Here is a 23,693-nt window from a genome sequence, read left to right as displayed (position 1 = left end):
AATTTATACACAACGTCTATGAATAAACATAATGGAACTAGTAATATAAGTCATTTGTCTTTATTAATCTGTGGGTGTATAGAGAGCAATAGTAATGGCTTTTCTAACGGAGGCTAACTCTTAAATGGAATGGCTCATTGGTCAAAGCCTATGGTGAAATTAAGTTTCTTTTGTTGGGGGTGGGGGTGGGGGGTTTGGCTTAGGATATCTTATATACATTTTTTTCATCAGCTAATGTTACTTTTTTTTAAGCATTTATGTAATCAAAACAAGCACATAAATGCTTCATAATTCATAGAAGTCATGTAACTGGCTGATATTATGTCATAGAATAAAACGTATAAGATGTCCTAAGTCTGTGTTAAACCTCATTCATTTCCCCATAGGCTTTGACCAACGAGCCATGGCTAACTCAGCTGGCGAGCTCTACACACGTGAAACAGGTGTTGGAGATGACCACTTGAGAGCTGTTAAGCAATGGATTTTTTTCCCATATATATGAAGTAAAGTACTTGCTTTTCAGAACAACATAATCATCATTTCTTGCAAACAGCTCCGTCAGAAGTTTATTTGCAGAGTTAAAGCAAAAACAACTAGTCCATGTAGAAAGAAATCCCCTTTGATAGGGCGGTCTCTGCCATCACATGTAAAAGGTAGCCTATTGAATGCAATGCAACTTATGATAACATACACTGAGTGCACAAAATATTAGGAACACCTTCCATGACGTAGACTGACCAGGTGAATCCGGGTGAAAGCTAAGATCCCTTGTTGATGTCACTTATTCAATCCACTTCAGTCAGTATAGATAAATGGGATGAGACAAGTTAAAGAAGTATTTTTAAGCCTTGAGACAATTGGGACATGGAGTGTGTATGTGTGCCACTCAGAGGGGGAATAGGTAGGACAAAAGACTGAAGTGCCTTTGAACGGGGTATTGTAGCAGGTGCCAGGCGCACCGGCTTGAGTGTGTCAAGAACTGCAACGCTGTTGGGTTTTTCATACTCAACAGTTTCCTGTGTGTATCAACTATGGTCCACTACCCCAAAGGACATCCAGCCAACTTGACCCAACTGTGGGATGCATTGGCGTCTTTGTCACCTTGTTGAGTCCATGCCCCCGAAGAATTGAGGCTGTTCTGAGGGCAAAAATGGGCGCAACTCAATATTTGGAGGGTGTTTCTAATGTTTTGTACACTTAGTGTATAATAACACATTGTTTTGTGAGAAACAAACTGCACATAGTTAAGAATATTGCAATTAAACCTCAACTGAGAACCAAATAGTTAAATTATCACATTTGATATTGTGTAATAGAAATAACTCACCTGTTACACTTAGAGAGTGTTGAATGTTCACCATATTGAACATGGAATGAATAATAAATAATTTGTTCAGAGTTGTTCAGACAGTGGATGTATAGTACAGTGTAAATAACATTATTCAAGTATTATTTTGTATTGTCTCTCAACTCAAACATTGTACTTGTAGTAGTAGTGGTAGTAGAATATACTTGTAGTAATATAGGTGATTGGAATGGTTGGTAGTAGAATTAGTCCCACAATTTGTGGTAGTTGTAGCAAGAAAGAACAAATAATAATTGAGAACTGTATTTTTCAGGACTTAATGCACTTAAGGTATAATCTCGGAATGCAACAACACACATAAACTCAATCAAATTAATAAAATGGAAACATCAAAAGAAACACACTACTTGTAGTCCCTTGAAGTGCTGTCTCTGTGTGTTTCTTTGACCCATTTATCATGTTATCCAATCGGTAGTTACAGTCCAGTCGCTGCAACTCCCGTACGGAGGGTCGAGAGCCGTGCGTCCTCCGAAACACAACCCAGCCAAGCCACACTGCTTCATGACAGAACGCCTGCTTAACGCAGAAGCCAGCCACACCAATGTGTCTGAAGAAACACCGTTCACCTGGCAACTGTGTCAGCATGCATTGCATCGCCTGGTCACGGCCAGCTGCGACAGAGCCTAGACTCGAACCAGGTTCTCTAGTTGCACAGCTAGCACTGCGATGCAGTGCCTTCGACCTCTGCACCACTCAGGAGGCCTGTCTCTGTGTGTTTTAAGGGCAGTGTGTAGGGGGCCGTACGGTTGCTCCACTGGACTGACATTGATGTGGTCTCCCACAGGGCACAGATGTCAGTACAACATCTAGTTTTGACTTACATTTTAGTTAAGTTGTCAACTAATGTGAATTCAATGTGAAATTAACCAAAAATGCTACCCTGTCATTAATTGGACCAATCAGTTTACCATGTTGATTCAACGTCATCACATTTAATATTTTGATTGAAATGACGTGGAAACAACGGTCATTGTCAGGCATAACAATAGGAGTGTCAAGACAGCACAAACAGATCTGGGACCGGGGCCTCGTTTCCCAGTTGCGATGTACTGTAACTTAAGCATTATGACGATCACATCAGATGCATCGTTATTTACGAACCAACTTTTTAATTGCGTTTCCTAAACAACCACTTTAAGAGAATGTTCGCTAAGGGCGTCGTTAGACCACGTGTCGACAGTGATAGGATCCAAAGAAAAGCAGCGCTGCTCTCGGAATCAGCTTTCTCCATTTAAATCATATCTTAACATGAGAACTATTCCACAATACTGAAAACAGATCAGCTACTAGAGAGATATTACCACCCATGGCTGTAAATAAGCTATTGAGGCAGCTTATTATGCTTACCCGATAATAATGCACTGAATCACAGATTGGGCACATCATTGTACAAATGTTGTCACACATCATGAAACACATTGAGGCAAAATATAACTAAATTGATCCCACTGGGCACACACTGATTGAATCAATGTTGTTTCCACGTAATTTAAAATAAATTATGTTGAACCATCTGTGCTGAGTGGGATTGAACATTAAATTATTTCAATATGATTTAAATAGGTTATATGGGCCGTTATAGGCTATCGATCTTTTAATGCAGGTTTTCATTTGCAGGTTTTCATTTGAAGCACCATTTTATCCTTCACTTGTTTGTAAAATGTGCTAATACTTTGGTAACTTTGTATCTGTAGTCAACTTCGTTCTGAAGTTATTGTCAGTCACAGTCAGACAGACAGCCTAAACATCTTGATCTTCTATGAATAAAGTGACGTGGAAGGGCAAAAAGCATCCAACGATGCACTTTGGCTCCTCTACAAGTGGTCTGGATCCCTCGTAGATGTGCAAAGTTTTCCTAATGAAGGCTCTGGGAAAAACCTTCGCTGCTAATGATACATCGCAAGAAGGTTCTTAGCGATGATCTTAACGCTACGACGGCTCTGGGAAATTACGCCCAGGCTAATTTTGCTGCTCTAGGTCAGCGATCCTGGGGAAGTTTGCACTGCCATTACAGCAGTCAACTACAGTAGGTGCCAGTGGCATATGTATCTAAGAATATTGTTGATTAACTGAAATCCTCAGGTATCTGCCCTGGTATCCTGAACTCAGCTGTATGCCCAGTCTTGTCCAGGCTGTTCCTGCTTCTAGTATTCCTGTGGTGCAGCCATTACCGAAGTCAATAAGGTTCCAGTGGCCCGATATAAAGGTGTTTTAACAGTTTTAACTCAGTAAGTCAGGTGCTTGTGTCCATACAGTAACAGTATATCACTGGGGTCCAGGTTAGTATATCAGGGGCGTTTTAATTGAACTCCTCCGGTATCTGTCCAGGTATCCTGAAGTCAGCTGTCTGCTGCGCTGTCTGGTCCAGGGTGTTCCTGGGGCTGGATGTGCAGGTAAAGCTGGCTCTGGTCTCCACCGTACAGCTGGTTCTCTGGAGGAACTGCAGGAAGTTCTCGTGGGCCGAGCCCTCGTGGCCACTGGACAGGGCCAGCCGGGTGGAGTAGCAGCGCCGCAGCTTACACAGCTCCTCCCTGATCTGGCGGTTCAGCAGCCCATAAAAGAATGGGTTGACGGTAAAGGAGGAGTACGCTAGCCAGGTGACGGCCTCCTCTAGGTCAGGTGGGACCTTGGGCGGGTTGTTGATAGTCAGGTGCAGGTGGAAGGCGAAGTAAGGCAACCAGCAGAGCAGGAACTGGCCCACAATGACCACCAGGGTGAAGGCGGCCTTGCCCCCACCAAAGGGCCTTTTTTGGTGGAGCCTCCTGGGGGCGTTGTGGGTGGTGATGATAGTGGTCTGGCTGCTGATGGAATCTGATCGGTGTTTAAGATGGCTGGCGGTCCAGGACGGTAATGGTCCATGCTGTCTAGCCGCCACGCGGGCCACTTTATAGACGTTACAGTACACAGCAAAGATTACTGCAGCGGGCAGGCAGAAACAGGCCACTGTGAAGAGGACAGAGAAGGCCCGGCGGTGGCCGCTGTGGCTCCAGTGGAGAGAGCAGTGGGCGGCGCTGATGGAGCTCAGGCTGCCGTAGCTGGGCCAGCCGAACACAGTGGCCAGCCCCAGGAGGGCTGAGGCTACCCAGACCAGGACCATGATGGCTGTGGCTAGCTTCAGGGTCATCTTTACCTCGTAGCGCATGGGGTGGACAATGTAGTAGTAACGCTCCACGCTGATGGCCGTGATGGTGAAGATGGAGGCTGTAATTCATATCAAATCAAATGTTGTAAATCGCTACACACAGTACAACAATCAAATGAAAGTGATAAAAAGAAACAGAAGACAAAAAATGAGAGATTAATATTTGAACATAAAAAACACAAATCTAAATCAAACAACTGATTGCTTAAAGTCATCAGAAATGGTACCCCATCCACTGTATAGTGCACTACTTTTGACCAAAGTCCTGGTGAGTAGCAGCCCTACATTGTGTCTGTCCCTTGTACTTTACCTGCGATGAGGAACACGTTGAGGAAGACGTACACCTGGCACTCCAGCACTGTGAACACCACGCTGGCGAAGTACGGCGAGCTGGACACAATTCCCAAGGGCATGAGCAGCACGGCACACAGCAGGTCCACCGCACACAGGTGGCACACAAAGGCAAACTTCCTGAATTGAATGATTTTAACTTTATTAATCCCCAGAAAAGAAGCAATATACACCCTAAGTCCCGCTCAGGTAAATTATCAGCATTATCATCATACTGCAGGCCCTTCAATCAAAGCATCGGCCCCATGGTACAGTTCTAGACAATCTTGTATCTATGCCAATTCAAGTTAGCCCTATGGTATTTTCAAATAAGGGGTCACCAACTAAGCATAGTTCGAGGCATAGGCCTAATGGTTCTGTTCCAGGCAATCTGGTATCTATTACATTTCAAGCCAACCCCATGGTATTTTCTAGTAAGGGGTTACCTGTTGAACATGGCATGTTTGTAATAGAAATCCCGCAGCACCCTATCCACTGGACTGATTAATGTCAATGCCAGAAGTTTGATTTCTAAAATGTATTTGATTGTAACTCTGGCTTCTCAAACATTCTGGTTATAACTGAATCTTTGCTAAAGAAGTCCATGTCGGACTCTGATGTGTATCTGACAGGTTATAACATTTTTAGGTCTGATAGAGTTGGCAGAGGAGGGGGTGTCGCCGTATACATACAGAGCAATTCAAATGTGTCTGTATCCATCACCACCTCTGTCCCTAAGCATTTTGAAGGTCTAGTCCTAAATGTAGGTCTAGTCCTAAATGTGGAACTCTGACATTAGTGGTAATTTATTGCTCTTCCTCAGCCTCCATATGTGCCCTTAACAAATTGTCTGACCTGCTGTCTAACTGTCCAACTGTTTAATCAGAATTGCAGATAGTGATTGATCTTAATCTAGATTGGTTGATGCCAGTATGTGATGGGTTGAAATATATTTGTATTGAGCTAAATCTAACTGAGCTGATAACTAAAACAACTCACAACGTCTTTAAATACCTAGACAAATTGACTCAATTAGATATTATTCTAACAAATGCCCCTCATTAATTGACAGCAAATGGGATATTTTCCAATGAGTATACAATTTAAATCTCGCTCACACATTACTACAAAGATACATTTTAGGAATTTAATTTTTTTTGTGTGTTTGAGATGGGGTTGAGTGACTGGGGGGTTGTGTCAACTATCAATGACTTGGATCAGGCCCTTAATTTTTGTATTACTCTGTTTAACAATGTTGCAGATAAATGTGTGCCGTACATAAAACTAAGGGTAAAAAAACGATGTAATCTTTGGTTTACTCATGAATTGTCTGAGGAATTACAGGAAAGAATTGTAGCTTGGGCTAAGACTAGACGGACTGATTCTACATCTGATTGGCAGTCCTTCAGACATTTCAGAAATAAGTGTCTATCCCTGGTAAAAAAAAAAAAAGAAAGAAAGCTAAATCAACAAATTTCTTGAATTGTGTATCAGAGAGTGGTGGTAATCCAGACAATTTCTGAAAAGTGGTCAAATCTTTGAAAAAAAATTCTAAACAAAATTACAATTTGAGATGCTTTTCATATTAACCATTCTGCTTCAGCTGGCCACGCGTTTAAAATGATAATCTAATCCCATAGAGGGAGTCTTTTAGTCACCTCAGACTCACATACTTTATTTTCATTTCAACCCTTTGATGTCTATGATGTACTAAGTGCTTTGCTAAAGATGGATGTTAAAAAAAATATTGGGTCTGATTCACTTCATCCCTTCTTGCTGCCCCACATATTGCAGAACCACTGACCTATATACGTCCTCCCCCTACACAAAGGAGGAGATCCTTCTAACTACTGTCCAATTTCCAAAATGTATTGCCTTTCCAGTTTTAGAATCCCTGAATAACTTTTAGCTAATAACTCTTTTAACTTCTCACTCTATTCTTAACGTGTACCAATACGGTTTTAGACCTGGACAGGGCACAGTTACAGCTGCTACACTTGTTTTAGATGATGTGGTAAATTGCTTGGATCAAAACATTTATTGTGCTGTCTTATTTATCGACCTTTCCCAGGCCTTCGATACCATTTCCCAGGCCTTCGATACCCTTTCCCAGGCCTTCAATAACCTTTCCCAGGCCTTCGATACCCTTTCCCAGGCCTTCGATACCCTTTCCCAGGCCTTCGATACCCTTTCCCAGGCCTTCGATACCATTTCCCAGGCCTTCGATACCCTTTCCCAGGCGATACCCTTTCCCAGGCCTTCGATACCCTTTCCCAGGCGATACCCTTTCCCAGGCCTTCGATACCCTTTCCCAGGCCTTCGATACCCTTTCCCAGGCGATACCCTTTCCCAGGCCTTCGATACCCTTTCCCAGGCCTTCGATACCCTTTCCCAGGCCTTCGATACCCTTTCCCAGGCCTTCGATATCTATTCTGACATTTCACATTCTTAAAATAAATTGGTGATCCTAACTGACCTAAGACAGGGAAGTTTCACTAGGATTAAATGTCAGGAATTGTGAAAAACTGAGTTTAAATGTTTTTGGCTAAGGTGTATATAAACTTCCAACTTCAACTGTAAATAATGTTGGTCTATCTGTTAAAACGTGTCATATTCATCTGCATGCAGATGACACTGTTATGTATGCCATTGCCCCAACTGTCGAACAGGCTATTTTAAAGCTGCCATTTGTTTTATAACTCGTGACAGTTTTAATACTCACCACTGTATTCCTCATCAAAAGGTTGGCTGGTCCTCATTAAAGTCCTGTAGATCAATTTATTACTCCCTTTTTATTTACAAAGCCCTTCTACACAAGCTTCCAACTTACCTAACTTCATTGCTAACATATAAAAAATGAGATGCCAAACCCATTCACAGGGTTGGTTAACTCTTCAGATTCCTCGGAGTATCCACGGAATTAGGTAAATCCTTTTTTCATTTCATGCCCCAGATTTTTGGGATCACTTACAAAATGCATTACATGTGGATTCCCTGGTGCCACTAAGGCGTTTTAAACCCCTGATGTTAAAATTGTTCACTAAGGTGAGCAATTGTTTTGATTGATTTAGCAACTTGTTTATGATGGCTGTGATGTGCGTGATGTTCAAATGTAAGATACTTCTTGATGTATCTTGTTAAAAACAGTGGCAAGAAAAAGCATGTGAAGCCTTTGGAATTACCTGCATTTCTGCAAAAATTTGACATAAAATTGGATTTGATCTTCATCTAAGTCACAACAATAGACAAACACAGTGTGTTTAAACTAATAACACACAAATTATTGTATTTTTCGTGTCTATATTGAATACATAATTTAAACATTCACAGTGTAGTTTGGAAAAAAGTATGTGAACCCCTAGGCTAATGACTTCTCCAAAAGCTAATTGGAGTCAGGAGTCAACTAACCTGCAGTTGAATCAATGACACGAGATTGGAGATTTTGGTTAGAGCTGCACTGCACCCATAAAAACATGCACAAAATGTTTGTTTGCTATTCACAAGAAGCATTGCCTGATGTGAACCATGCCTTTAACAAAAGAGATCTCAGAAGACCTAAGATTAAGAATTGTTTCCTTGCATAAAGCTGGAAAGGGTTACAAAAGTATCTCTAAAAGTCAGTTCAATGTAAGACAAATTGTCTATAAATGGAGAAATTTGAGCACTGTTGCTACTCTCCATAAGATTGGCCATCCTACAAAAATGACTGCAAGACTGCGCAGAATGCTCAATGATTAAGAAGAATCCTAGTGTCAGCTAAAGACTTACAGAAATCTTTGGAAGATGCTAACTTCTCTGTTGATGAGTCTACAATATGTAAAACACTAAGCAAGAATTGTGTTCATGGGGGGAACCCATGGAAGAAGCCACTGCTGTCCACTGCTGAAGTTTGCAAAAGAGCACCTGGATGTTCCACAGCGCTACTAGCAAAATATTCTGTGGACAGATGAAACTAAAGTTGTGTTGTTTGAATGGAACACAACACTATGTGTGGATAAAAAAAAGGCACAGCACACCAACATCAAAACCTCATCCCAACTGTAAAGTATGGTGGAGGGAGCCTGGACAGCTTGCAATCATCGACGGAAAAATGAATTCCCAGGTTTATCAAGACATTTTGCAGAAGAATGTAAGGCTATCTGTCTGCCAACTGAAGCTCAACATAAGTTAGGTGATGCAACAGGACAACAACCCCAAAAAACAGAAGTAAATCAACAGAATGACTTCAACATTCGAAAACATGCCTTCTGGAGTGGCCCAGTCAGTCCTGACCTCAACCCGATTGAGATGCTGTGGACTGACCTCAAGAGAGCGGTTCACACCAGACATCCCAAGAATATTGTGGAACAGAAACAGTTTTGTAAAAAGAATGGTCCAAAATTCCTCCTAACCGTTGTGCAGGTCTGTTCAGCAACTATAGAAAATGTTTGGTTGAAGTTATTGCTGCCAAAGGACGGTCAACCTGTTATTAAATCCAAGGGTTCCCATACTTTTTCCAACCTGCACTGTGAATGTTTACCTGGTGTGTTCAATAAAGACATGAAAAATTACAATTGCCTGTGTGGTATTAGTTTAAGCAGACTGTGTTTGTCTATTGTTGTGACTTAGATGAAGACCAGATAACATTTTATGACCAATTTATGCAGAAATCCAAGTCATTCTAAAGGGTTCACTTACTTTTTCTTCCCACTGTATATATACAATACCAGTCAAAAGTTTGGACACACCTACTCATTCAAGGATTTTTCTTTATTTTTACTTCTACTTTTTTCTAGTGAAGAACTATGACTCATGAGAACAATGAAATAACACATATGGAATCATGTAGTAACCAAAAATGTGTTTAACAAATAAAAATATATTTAATATGTGAGATTCTTCAAAGTAGCCACACTTTACCTTGATGACAGCTTTGCACAATCTTAGCATTCTCTCAACCAGCTTCACCTGGAATGCTGTTCCAACAATCTTTAAGGACTTCCCACAAATACTGAGCATTTGTTGGCTGCTTTTCCTTCACTCTGTGGTTCAACTCATCTCAAACCATCTCATTTTGGTTGAGGTCAGGGGATTGTGGAGGCCAGGTCATCTGATGCAGCACTCCATCACTCTCCTTCTTGTTCAAAAAGTCCTTACACAGCCTGAGGGTGTTTTGGGTCATTGTCCTGTTGAAAAACAAATGATAGTCCCACTAAGCGCAAAACAGATGGGATGGCGTTTCGCTGCAGAATGCTGTGGTAGCCATGTTGGTTAAGTGTGCCTTGAATTCTAAATAAATCACTGACAGTGTCACCAGAAAATCACCCTCACACTATCACACCTCCTCCTCCATGCGTCACGGTGGGAACCACACATGCAGAGATCATCCGTTCACCTACTCTGCGTCTCACAAAGGCACTGCGATTGGAACGAAAAATCTCAAATTTGGACCAAAGGACAGTCTTCCACCGGTCATCAGACCAAAGGACAGATTTCCACCGGTCCAATGTCCATTAATCGTGTTTCTTGGCCCAAGCAAGTCTCTTCTTATTATTGGTGTCCTTTAGTAGTTGTTTCTTTGCAGCAATTCGACTATGAAGGCCTGATTCATGTTGTCTTCTCTGAACAGTTGATGCTGAGATGCGTCTGTTACTTGAAATCTGTGAAGCATTTACTAGGGCTGCAATTTCTGAGGATGGTAACTCTAATGAATTTATCCTCTGCAGCAGAGGCAACACTGGGTCTTTCCTTCCTGTGGCAGTACTCATGAGAGTCAGTTTCATCATAGTGCTTGTTGGTCTTTACGACTGCACTCAAAAGACACTCAAAGTTCTTGAAATTCAACACATTGACTGACCTTCAAGTCTTAAAGTAATGGTGGACTGTTGTTGCTCTTTGCTTATTTGAGCTGTTCTTACCATAATATGGATTTGGTATTTTACCAAATAGGGCTATATTCTGTATACCAACCCTAACTTTTCACAACACAACTGGTTGGCTCAAATACATTAATAACCTCTACAGGATACTTGTCCCCCTGCGGGACGGTTTTAACCTCTCTAGGCTAGGGGGCGGTATTTTCACGTCTGGATGAAAAGTGTTCCCAAAGTAAACTGCCTGCTACTCAGGCCCTGAAGCTAGGATATGCATATTAGTATATTTGGATAGAAAACACTCTGAAGTTTCTATAACTGTTTGAATGATGTCTGTGAGTATAACAGAAATTATTTGGCAGGTGAAACCCCGAGGACAAACCATCCAGAAATATTTTGTTTTGAGGTCACTCTCTTTTCAATGAGTTTCTATGTGGATCTAGATTTCTAGGGCACTTGCTTGCAGTTCCTATCGCTTACACTGGATGTCAACAGTCTTTTGAAATTGGTTGATGTTTTTCCTTTGACAAATGAAGAAGTAGGGCTGTTCAGAACGAGGGTCGAGTCTAGTGTACTGTTGTGGTTGGGGCACGCGACCTGAAAGCTTGCTCCACTTTGTTTTTATCCGCTATTGAACGCAGATTATCCCATCTTAAATTTGATTGATTATTTATGTTACAAAATACTTATAGTTGTATTAGGAAAGTTCTTTGAAATGTTTGGACAAAGATTACAGGTAACTTATTAGGTCTTTTGTAGTCATGTTGCGCGAGTTGGAACCAGTGTTTTTCTGGATCAAACGCGCCAAATAAATGGACATTTTGAAGATATAACGACAGAATTAATCAAACAAAACTACCATTTGTGATGTTTATGGGACATATTGGAGTGCCAACAGAAGAAGCTCTTCAAAGGTAATGCATGAATTATGTCGTTATTTCTGAGTTTTGTGTCGCGAAATATGATTGTCTGTGTTTGTTTGATGGGGTGCTGTCCTTACATAATCGCATGGTTTGCTTTCGCCGTAAAGCCTTTTTGAAATCTGACACTGTGGCTGGATTAACAAGAAGTTAAGCTTTATTTTGACATATTGGATGTGCATTTTCAAGAATGTAAAATATTTACAATCCTGTAGTTTGAATTTGGCACCCTGCACTTTCACTGGATGTTGGCCAGGTGGGACGGTAGCGTCCCATCTAGCCTAGAGAGGTTTAACGTACGCTAATGTGATTAGGACATAGACATATCTAATATGGGCAGAAATCTTAAATTCTTGTTAATCTAACTGCACTGTCCAATTTACAGTAGCTATTACAATGCAATAATACCATGCTATTGTATAAGGAGACTGCACAGTTATGTACTTGAAATTGCATCAATAAACCAATTAGGCACATTTGGGCAGATGTGATACAACATTTTGAACTGTACGTGGTCTAAAACTTTGCACATACACTGGTTCCATCTGGTGTTCAAAATCTAAATTGTGCCTCAACTGTAATAATACATTGTAGCCTTTCTCTGGCGTTTTAAAGATGATGGACAGATTAGATCTTTTACCAGATCTAATGATTTATATTCTCCTACATTAATTTCACATTTCCACAAACTTCAAAGTGTTTCCTTTCAAATGATATCAAGAATATGCATATCTTTGCTTCAGGTCCTGAGCTACAGGAAGTTATATTTGGGTATGCCATTTTAGGCAAAAATTGAAAAAAATTGGTTTTTAATAGCCTGTTTAAATGTCTAACGTCAATTAGTGACAGACTCATTACTTCCAAGCAAAGTACATTTTTTGTCTCCTTGTCCTCAGCTAAAGAAGGTTGTAGCACAGCCTGAATGTCGTAGAGACAAACCAAATATATCCCATATGCATCAGAGTTGTGACTTTCCCCTGCATCTTACAGCTTGTTTTTAGTGTAAAGCATTGCGGTGTTGTTTTTGATCGCTTTATACAATCAGGTCCATTAAACTTGTTTTCAAATTCTTAAGTTAACAAAGGGTAGGCCTATGCTTTTAGCCCTTTACTTTAACAAAAGCCACAGTACCCTCACATACCTCCTCAATTCAAGCCCTGGTTTAAACTTAACACACCAAGCTCTTCACTGACACTGAGATATTTAAGGAGTGCATGATGACTGAAGGACCTGGCTGACCAAATCTATGGATAGTAGACTATCATTTTGCCTGTCCAACAGGTAGGCCTACCTCTTATTTATTGAACAGGAAGAAATGGGCTACAACACAAAGCCCTCCTGTTGTTAGTAGCCTACATTAAAACTAAAATGAAGAATGTTTAAATTAATTAGGTGTTCTCAAATTAGCCTACTTTCAGCACCCATGTGCTGTCCATCGCCACGGCTGCCACTTCATAGTAATGTATGTATATTACTCGAATATGGGTTACTGTGAGGTCAATAAAAACTCGGATGAATTGCTTCATTATGGGCAATGAAACATAGTTTTTTATTCAAATCAATTATTGCAATAGCAACCTTACCTCCGGTCCTCCTTCCCATTTTTACAGCTTAACAAGGTATCAGTAGGCCTAGACTGTGCGCACATATAGCATTTTTGGACAAATTGACTTGCCTCCTAAAGTGCCACGGTACAGAGCACAGTCATTGGTTAGGCGGCACAAAAGGGTTTACATCAGCAAAAGCAGGGCAGGCTGGGCTCATGATTGGGAACGCCTATCCATTGCAGTGTGTGATGTACTGTAGTCTAGTTTTATATACACCATCTCAGCAGGGCAAAGTCTATGAAATATAACTTTGCCATGTGCTTCTCCAAGCAAGCTCTTCGTATAGCCTTGGCCTAAGCCCATTTTATAGGCCAGCCTTTCTCAAAGCTTTTGTGCCAGGGACACCATAGAGGTGTCAAGGTGTTTTCAACAGCTAGTCTGTTGCAATATTTTGATTTTGTTGCAGCAAGAGAGGAGACACTGGTCTTACATAAGTAGGTAGAATGAAGGGGGTTTTATGTCTTCACTGCCATCTTGTAGAGTTGCGGGTATTCTCTGCTGCTGAACAGCCAGAACGTGGACAGACACATCTCATTCAAATGAGCGTGCAGGCCTTGGTCACAGGACAGCTCCAATAGTTTATCATCAAGAACCGGTGATAAGCTGTGGCATGCTGACTAGACCGGGCAAGCACGTGCGTCATAGCTTGATATTGCTAGCGAGTTTGTCCTGCGATATAATGTATTTCATATTATTTAACAAGGCAAGTCAGTAAGAACAAATTCTTATTTGCAATGACGGCCTACCCTGGCCAAACCATAACCCGGATGACGCTGGGCCAATTGTATACCGCCCTATGGAACTCCCAATCACGTCCGGTTGCGACACAGCCTGGAATCAAACCAGGGTCTGTAGTGATGCCTCTAGCACTGAGATGCAGTGCCTTAGAGCGCTTGTTCACTTGGGAGCCCCATATAAACATTGGGTTGTTATTTTACCTGAAATGCACAAGGTCCTTTTTTTCTGGATCTTTGTAGAATTTAGACCCAAAATCATGTGTTCTCTACTCCGCCAATTAATCTACAGATATCAGTCTTTTTCTTTCTTCTTCTTCTTCTTCCGTAGACTTTATATGGAGGTTGGCAACCAACTTTAAGGTAGTCCTCGAATTTGAGCAGAGTTTTGCTTAGATGTGTCCCCATCAATTTACCCATGTGATCCATATCCACATCACCCACGTCAGCCAGAGTTGAGAATATATATAAAATGCATATAAAAAAAACATAAAAAATGCCTCTATACACTCGGTCTCTCCAGATGCCCAGTTTTTTCTTGAAATCAGCAATTTTTTTAATTTGCTTGGGAAATGTCACTTGCATGTTCCTGCATGGATAGGTTGAGCAGCTGTCTCGACGGTAGGCCTACAGATCCCGATACAATGGTCCCAATGTAATTCATGACCCTTTATGTACTCATTCAGAACATTGACTATTTCACCTGCAGTTGTATTTTGAGGCAACTCTTTGCAACAAGGAAATTATTCATACATGTAGCGAGTATATACAAGAAGCGTGCATTTCAAATGTCAGTCGTCTCATCTAATTGGATTGCAAAGTGTGGGCTCTGTCTAAAACCTGCATGTGATTCAACATAATCTGCCACATCCTGGATTCTACGTGTGACAGTGTCATTGGAAAGTGGGATTACACTGATCTTTGTAGCAGCAGTTGGGTCTAAAACCTCTTGGCAAGGATCCACAACTGAGGGCATGACCATATTTTCAACTATAGTGAAAGGAGCCTGGAAAATGTTATGAGAGAGGAAATATGAAGCCTTCTGACACGCCCTGGCCATAGAGAGGCTTTTATTCTGTATTTTGGTTGGACGTAACAGAACTACCCACCACCAAATAACCAAGCAGCGTGGCCAGGAGGAGCAAGGATCCTGGGCCCGGGAGAAGAGTGAGTGGAGGACTTCACGGACATGGGAGGAGGTTATGGCAGGGGACTAGACCCTGCCATGGAAACAGGCGGAAACAGCAAGGGAGGAATGGCGGCGATACCAGGAGTCACGGCAACGAGGCAAGCATGAGAGGCAGCCCCAAAAAATTGTGGGGGGGGGGTTACACGGGGAGGGTTACACGGGGAGGGTGGCAGAGTCAGGGTTCCGACCTGAGCCAACTCCTCGTGCTTACCGTGGGGAGTGAGTGACTGGCCTGTGCACCATGCCTATCCGGTTCTGCGCACCATGCCTTCAGTGCGCATCCACAGCCCGGTGCGCGCTCCCCACAGTGGTCGTGCTAGAGTGGGCATTCAGCCAGTTCCTGGCCTCCGGTGCGTCTCTTCGGCCCAGGTTATCCTGCGCCAGCTCTACGCATAGTGTCCCCGGTTCGCCAACAAAGCCCAGTGCGGCCTGTTCCAGTTCCCCGCACTTGCTGGGCTAAGGGGGGTATCCAGCCAGGACAAGTTATGCCAGCTCTGCGCTCTAGACCTCCGGTGCGTCTCTTCGGCCCAGGTTATCCTGCGCCAGCTCTACGCATAGTGTCCCCGTTTCAGCCAGCAAAGCCCAGTGCAGCCTGTTCCAGCTCCCCGCACTTGCTGGGCTAAGGGGAGTATCCAGCCAGGACAAGTTATGCCAGCTCTGCGCTCTAGACTTCCGGTGCGCCTCCACGGTCCAGTGTGTCCTGCGCTGGCTCTCCACACTCACCGAGCTAGAGTGGGTATCCAGCCAGGACGTGTTGTGGCAGCTCCACTCACTAGGCTGCCAGTATGTCTCCTCAGTGCGGTGAGACCTGTTCCGGCTCCACGTTCGAAGCCTCCAGAGCCTCCTTTATTCTCTATTTTGGTTAGGCCAGGGTGTGACTAGGGTGGGCATTCTAGTTTCTTTATTTCTATGTTATCTATTTCTTTGTTTTTGGCCGAGTGTGGTTCCCAATCAGAGGCAGCTGTCTATCGTTGTCTCTGATTGGGAATCATACTTAGGTAGCCTTTTCCCCACCTGGGTTTTGTGGGTAGTTGTTTTCTGTATAGTTTATTTGCCTTACAGAGCTGTTAATTTTTTCACTTTGTTATTTTGTTTGAGTGTTTTGATCAATAAATATCATGAACACTTATCACGCTGCACTTTGGTCCATGCCTTCTGACGAGAGACACCTTCAGTAAACTCTCATTGTCTGTGAAATTATTGTGCAGCATTTTTGCTTGGTTGGACTTTTCTTTTTTGTAAAAATACAAATCTGGTTCATGCTTGAGATGTGGATACTTTGTTTCTAAATGTCTGCAGATTTTCGATAACTTCATAGCATTGCTACTTAGGCAAGTCTGATATATCCCAGAGACTAGTTTTGGCAGGCAGGTCTCATTTGAATAAAATCCAGAGAGAAAGAGAGCATGCAGGTTGCACAGCAAGGTTAGCTTGTGTGTGTGTGTGTGTTTTTTGTGTAGCTATACTTAGTTATGGTGACACAATTCGCTTACTGTGTCATGCATAGTTCAGCGCATTGGGAAAGTAGGTCTACGGCAAGTATTTATTTGAGTCAAATAAGTTGCAGACCACAACAACACAAAATACATCATATTCAAGACAAATATGCTGCAGGCCTGCAAGCATTCCTCCACAGAACTGCGCTGGGGTTTGAGAAAGGCTGGTATAGGCTATAGATAAGGATGAGGGGCATCATTGGGCACACATGAAATGCTATAGTGAGCAACTAACTCTCAGACCCTGAGCAATATGACATTTAATCTATTACAAATGACATGACCCTCCCTTAGACAAAAAAAATACTAAAAATACTAAACCCTCCCCCTGACTGAAATTGAAAAAGCATGACCCTCCCCCATTTTCCTCTGGGTAACTATTGTGTAAATTATACCTCTCCCTTAGCCTATTTAATTAGCCTGGGGAGATGCACTTACTGTACTATAATGTTAAAATGAGGTGAAATCAAAAGTTGTTTTTTTACACACCGTCATAATTTAAATGATATCACTGCCAATGTTTTGGCTTGGTGGTCCCAAAAATGACCTACAGTAATTTACGAAGTCGAATTAGGAACCACTTTGGCCACCCTGTGGACTAGATGTCATAGCCATGTGTTTCTGGAGTATTGTCAGGCATTACATGCATTTGAGCAAAGATACAAATGTATGTACATGTATTTGAAATACATTTTACTTAATATATTGAAATGTATTTTTTTCTGTATGTGTTCATTAGAACAAATTGAACTTTAGCACTGATGTCTGGTGAAACAAGTACAATAAATATGTATATATATATATATAAATTCCAGAAGATACAACTCAATTATTTAATAGTATACGCAATAGAAACAAGGAGATTGTGCATACATTATCAGTACATTAGAAAGTCATAGGGGACCCAAGTTCCTTTTATGATGTACAGTGTATCTGTTTTCATGCATTTATAATCTGGTGTATTTTTTTAACAGCCTGCCAGCCAAAACAAGATGGCCACAACGGAAATAAGTTGCAAAACTGTTTTGTGTTATTCTTGTTGATGACGCATTGTATTCACTTATGTGTTATCCTTGATGATTATCAATTGTGGTTGAATTATGTTTTTAAATGGTCAAATAAATCAAATCAAAAAAGTACCAAAGTACCTGAGGTGCGGGGCTTTGACCACCACCACCAGCACGGCTGTGTTAGCCAGCAGCGCCACCACGTTCAGGGTCACCATGAAGAATATCCCTGTCAGGTCCTTGAAGCGTGTCTGGGAGTTGGGCAATGTGCCCAGCTGTCTGCTGGGGGCTGAAGGGAGGGGCGCCCCCAGCCCCCACCACAGGCTCTCATTGGCTGTCGTATCATTGAGGTCAGGGGTCAGAGGTGAACCAGAGTGTTCCATAGTTCACAATGAGAGTTCCAGAACAGACATAAAAAGCGTTCCATTAGGCCTAGACTCCCCCATCTTTCACTGGTGTGGTGAGCCAGAGGATTCCTTCTGCTTAAGAGTCAAACGGTTAAACTACGTTTCCCTGTTGGAAGAAAAAGGAAGACATCGTCAATGGACTGGTTGTGTTTTTGGGGATACTTCTGAATTGACAGTAAAACATCATCAGCCAAGTTTTGTAGACCAATGTGTATTTCACCTTGAAATACACATTGGCAAAAACAACACAAACACTGACATCATAATTCACCACTGCAAGAGAATGATGAGATTATCTCTGCATGCTAAGCCCTGTTCCGTTTTCATTATTGCAATGTCACACTTAATACTCTCAAGGGATAATAACAACTATTTAACATCAAATCCACAACGGAAGTGACATTTTTCTATTGTTTAGGAATATAATTTGCTTTCATTTTGTAGACACTTCACTGTTGGCCTATCCGTTGTGTTCACAAATATCCATAGATTTTTTTCCCCTCTGTGTTGATACTGCCCATTAGTTTCAACACAGTTGATTGACACAGGTGTCTACTACTATCGACCCTAAATCTATAGAAAATGACATCTGTAACATTTCCCTTTGGATTGTGGGACTATTTATAAAAGAAAGGATGCTCTCTCTCTCTCTCGCCCCCCCCCCCCCCCCCCCCCCCTCTCTCTCTCTCTCCGTAAGAGGATAGGAGGATAGGGACCTGATCAATAGGAATAATTCATTGAGGAGAGGAGGACACTCTCCCTCTCTCTTTTCTCCTCCATCCTTCTATCGTTCCCTAACCTTTTGAAATGGAAGATAATGAGCTTGCTTGTTTTAGCCATGCAGCTGCGGGGGACTGGCACTGTTGATTAGTATGTGCCCAGTGTCACCCTGACTGCGTAGGGCCTGCATAGGGCCATCAAAGACACACAACCTCTCACCAGAACAGACTTGATCTCCATCTCTATCAAATACAATATAGTTCAATGAACACTGTGTTCAGCTTTCGGTAACAACAATGTACAACATAGGCCTCGTCACATTAACATTTCACTTGCCCCTGTTTATCAGAACTGTACGTGCGTATTGAGTGCCTTCTTATGTACTGTAGCTGTGCATCTAAACCTTTTTAAGGTCTGTCATATGTCAGAGGGACAGTGATATCAAGTGTGTGGGTGACTTCAAAGCAACTTTATCCCCACACACATGGCTCACATATTATGCTCTGCTCCCCTTCATGTGTGTGCCATGAAGATAAGAGGGACGCAACCACAAAAACCCCAACCTTCAATGTATTGCTGTTCCTGCTTGTTTCACTCACTCACACACCCACCCACCCACGCACACACACACACACACACACACACACACACACACACACACACACACACACACACACACACACACACACACACACACACACACACACACACACACACACACACACACACACACACACACACACACACACTGTCACCTGAAACACGGCTGTGCAAGGAGCATCATCAGTTTCCCAGAACCTATGACTATGCATGCTGTTCTGTTGTGTCCTATTTCCATGTGCTTGCTGGTAGACTAGTGCTGCTCTACTGATGCTCTCTCCCTCTGTAATCGGCTCTGGTGGCCGTCCGGCGGATTGGCAAGCCGTGTTAGTAATGAGATTTATCCACAGTACAAAAAGGACGAGTCAGTGCATGTACGTCTTTGTGTACATTATGTAAGGATGTCCCCGTTATCATCCTGTCCTAGTGTCAAGCCTACATACAGCATTTGGCATCTCCTTTAAATGCATAAGTTAGGCTTCTGAACTGGACATTTTAAGCCATGCAATAGTATTTGGTTCAATATCACTTCTTTCTCAGGAAGATTACTTTTATAAAAGTCTATTATAAGTATTTTGTCTGGCAAAATGTATGGTTTTCTTAAATGTCTAGCCCAGGACAATTGAAAAAAAATTACTGTCAGTTTCAGGAGACCAAGAGGGTATTATGGACTTGAATGAATGATCTAGTACAATTTGATTGAAATGAAAACATCTGCCACAAATAAATCACACCTCTTTGGATGTGAGACATCCTCCTGATGATCAGAATACAACAGTCTTTAAGAGGTTGTTGTGCATCGATTAACAACAGTTAGATTCTGGGTTAAACTTGGAACATTGTTATACTCAGAGGTATAGTATATGAGGAGTGATAGAGACTGGTTTTTACATCAGAAGTTAATGGTTATCTGTAGGAGTCAGATGGCTTTGGAATGTTGGGTGGGCGGGAGGAAGTCACAGGATTGCTAGGGGATACAGGTGGAGATCTTTGGATTAGGCATCAAGGGGGTTGAGGTCAGGTCAGATCCCCTTGAGGGAGAAACAATGGTTTATTACCCTATTACTTTGTCTTCCTGTCGAATAATAGATGTAAGGATTGGAGAGAAGGAGGAGTGCATCTAAACTGGAGTATATATACTTGTGTTGGTGGAAACATGTTTTGTCTAATGCAGCTGTATTGGCCCTCTGGGAAAAATGTAACTTGGTTTAAGCTTTCATAATGTCCGTTGAGTTTTTACTCTTCTGGGAATTAGAACCTAACACACTCAACACACTGAGCTCCGGCTAAATAATAGGCTACCCAAGCTTATATCAACATGTAAGCTATCTTATCTTATTCTTATTGTATATCTAAAATCAAATTACACAATAAGTGTTATCAACATAGGCACCACTATAAAGTGGTATTTATTAGTATTTATAGTATTTATTTCAGGCACCAAATTTAGTTGGTTAACCTGGACTTGCTTACACACACAGGAAAGAAACCTTTTTGTTTTAAATGATTCAAGTCAATGTTTTTATCATTAAATCATAACTCACCTGACATGAGTTGTGAATGGATGTTTATCATAAAAACATAAAATCCTCCCGTCCAACTCCCACTCCTCTTGAGTTATGTAGGGTGAACTACGTGGATTGTCCAGGGGGTTTTCTGTTCCCAGGTGGACTGGAATTCCATTATGTATTTTATGTATCCAGGCCTGCCATAAGGCTCTGAAGTCTGGGTCGGTGCCAACAGATGCTAAGACAACAGGTGTACCCTTCCCTAACCCTCCAGACCTCTTTCAGTACCTATCAACCTCTAGATCTGACACCAAGGATGGCTCACTAAAGCTTGGCGCTCTGCTCCTTCTGCTCCTGGTCCACGATTGATAAGTATCCCTGATGGACGGATGTCCTGTGGGAAGGACTCCTGGGTAGGACTGGTGTCAGAGTAGAGGAGCGATAGACTGATAGGTGATGTGCAGACTAGGGAACTCAGAAACTGTCATGTTGTCTTGTCTCTGTCCTTTCCCTTCACCCTGTCTCCCTCTGCTGGTCGTGTCAGGTTACCTTTTCTCCCCTTCTTTCCCCCAGCTGTTCCCTGTCTCCTCCTAACTACCCATTCACCCCGTTCCCCACCTGTTCCCTTTTTCCCTCTGATTAGGTCCCTATATCTCCCTCTGTTTCTGCTCCTGTCCTTGTCGGATTCTTGTTTGTTTGTTTGTGTCATTCATGCCTGAACCAGACCATCGTCGTGTTACTGTAACCTTGTCCTGTCCTGTCGGAATCTGCCTGTCCGTCTGAGCCTACGTTTTGTTTTCGTCATTAAAGTAACTCTGTTTTGTTAATTCGCTTTTGGGTCCTCATTCACGCACCTTAACAGAAGAATCCGACCAAGAATGGACCCAGCGACTTCGGATCCTCTCCACTCAGCCGTCGAGATCCAGGGAGCGATGCTAGGCAGACACGAGCAGGAATTGTCTGCTGCTCGACATGCCGTTGAGACCCTGGCCACCCAAGTCTCCAACCTCACAGAACAGGTTCACCATCTCCGCCTCGATCCACCGGCCACTTCCAGGGCTTTCGAATCTCCGGAGCCCAGAATCAATAACCCGCCGTGTTACTCTGGGGAGCCCACTGAATGCCGCTCGTTCCTCACCCAGTGTGATATTGTGTTTTCTCTCCAGCCCAACACTTACGCCAGGAGCACTGCTCGTGTCGCCTACGTCATATCTCTCCTTACTGGACGGGCTCGTGAGTGGGGCACGGCAATCTGGGAGGCAAGGGCTGAGTGTACTAACCAGTATCAGGACTTTAAGGAGGAGATGATACGGGTTTTTGATCGATCTGTTTTTGGGGAGGAGGCTTCCAGGGCCCTGTCTTCCCTATGTCAAGGCAATCGATCCATAACAGACTACTCTATTGAGTTTCGCACTCTTGCTGCCTCCAGTGGCTGGAACGAGCCGGCTTTGCTCGCTCGTCTTCTGGAGGGTCTCCGCGCAGAGGTAAAGGATGAGATTCTCTCCCGGGAGGTTCCTTCCAGCGTGGATTCCTTGATTGAACTCGCTATTCGCATTGAGCGACGGGTTGATCTTCGTCACCGAGCTCGTGGAAAGGAGCTCGCGTTCTCCGTTGCCCCCCTCTCCGCATCACTACCATCTTCCTCTGCCGGCTCGGGAGCTGAGCCTATGCAGCTGGGAGGTATCCGCATCTTGACTAAGGAGAGGGAACGGAGAATCACCAACCGCCTCTGTCTCTATTGCGGTTCTGCTGGTCATTTTGTCACTTCATGTCCAGTAAAAGCCAGAGCTCATCAGTAAGCGGAGGGCTACTGGTGAGCGCTACTACTCCTGTCTCTCCTTCAAGATCCTGCACTACCTTGTCGGTCCATCTACGCTGGACCGGTTCGTCAGCTTCCTGCAGTGCCTTAATAGACTCTGGGGCGGAGGGCTGTTTTATGGACGAGACCTGGGCTCGGGAACATGACATTCCTCTCAGACAGTTAAGGGAGTCCACTGCCTTGTTCGCCCTGGATGGTAGTCCTCTCCCCAGGATTCAGCGTGAGACGCTACCTTTAACCCTCACTGTTTCTGGTAATCATAGCGAAACCATTTCTTTTTTGATTTTTCGTTCACCTTTTACACCTGTTGTTTTGGGCCATCCCTGGCTAGTTTGTCATAATCCTTCCATTAATTGGTCTAGTAATTCTATCCTCTCCTGGAACGTCTCTTGTCATGTGAAATGTTTAATGTCTGCTATCCCTCCTGTTTCCTCTGTCTCTTCTTCACAGGAGGAGCCTGGTGATTTGACAGGGGTGCCGGAGGAATATCACGATCTGCGCACGGTGTTCAGTCGGTCCAGGGCCACCTCTCTTCCTCCACACCGGTCGTATGATTGTAGTATTGATCTCCTTCCGGGAACCACTCCCCCCCGGGGTAGACTATACTCTCTGTCGGCCCCCGAACGTAAGGCTCTCGAGGATTATTTGTCTGTAGCTCTTGACTCCGGTACCATAGTCCCCTCCTCCTCTCCCGCCGGAGCGGGGTTTTTTTTTTGTCAAGAAGAAGGACGGGTCTCTGCGCCCCTGCATAGATTATCGAGGGCTGAATGACATAACAGTTAAGAATCGTTATCCGCTTCCTCTTATGTCTTCAGCCTTCGAGATCCTGCAGGGAGCCAGGTTTTTCACTAAGTTGGACCTTCGTAACGCTTACCATCTCGTGCGCATCAGGGAGGGGGACGAGTGGAAGACGGCGTTTAACACTCCGTTAGGGCACTTTGAATACCGGGTTCTTCCTTTCGGCCTCGCTAACGCTCCAGCTGTCTTTCAGGCATT

The 23,693-nt window shown here is 43.1% G+C and overlaps 1 protein-coding gene across 1 annotated transcript; it reads right to left on the bottom strand.

Moving 5' to 3' along the window:
• Positions 1–543: 543 nt before the first annotated feature.
• On the bottom strand, positions 544–21,328 carry LOC110494075 (probable G-protein coupled receptor). The gene is made up of 4 exons (XM_021568772.2): positions 20,915–21,328; positions 17,785–18,156; positions 4,819–4,979; positions 544–4,567 (listed from the first exon to the last, which is right to left on the bottom strand). The coding sequence occupies exons 2-4, from the start codon at positions 18,024–18,026 to the stop codon at positions 3,666–3,668; spliced, it is 1,305 nt and encodes a 434-aa protein (XP_021424447.2). The 5' UTR covers positions 18,027–18,156; positions 20,915–21,328; the 3' UTR covers positions 544–3,665.
• Positions 21,329–23,693: the final 2,365 nt, after the last annotated feature.

This window comes from Oncorhynchus mykiss, chromosome 17 (genome assembly GCF_013265735.2).
Source record: "Oncorhynchus mykiss isolate Arlee chromosome 17, USDA_OmykA_1.1, whole genome shotgun sequence".
NCBI classification, from domain to species: Eukaryota; Metazoa; Chordata; class Actinopteri; order Salmoniformes; family Salmonidae; genus Oncorhynchus; species Oncorhynchus mykiss.
This window is presented reverse-complemented; position numbering and strand designations above follow the sequence as displayed.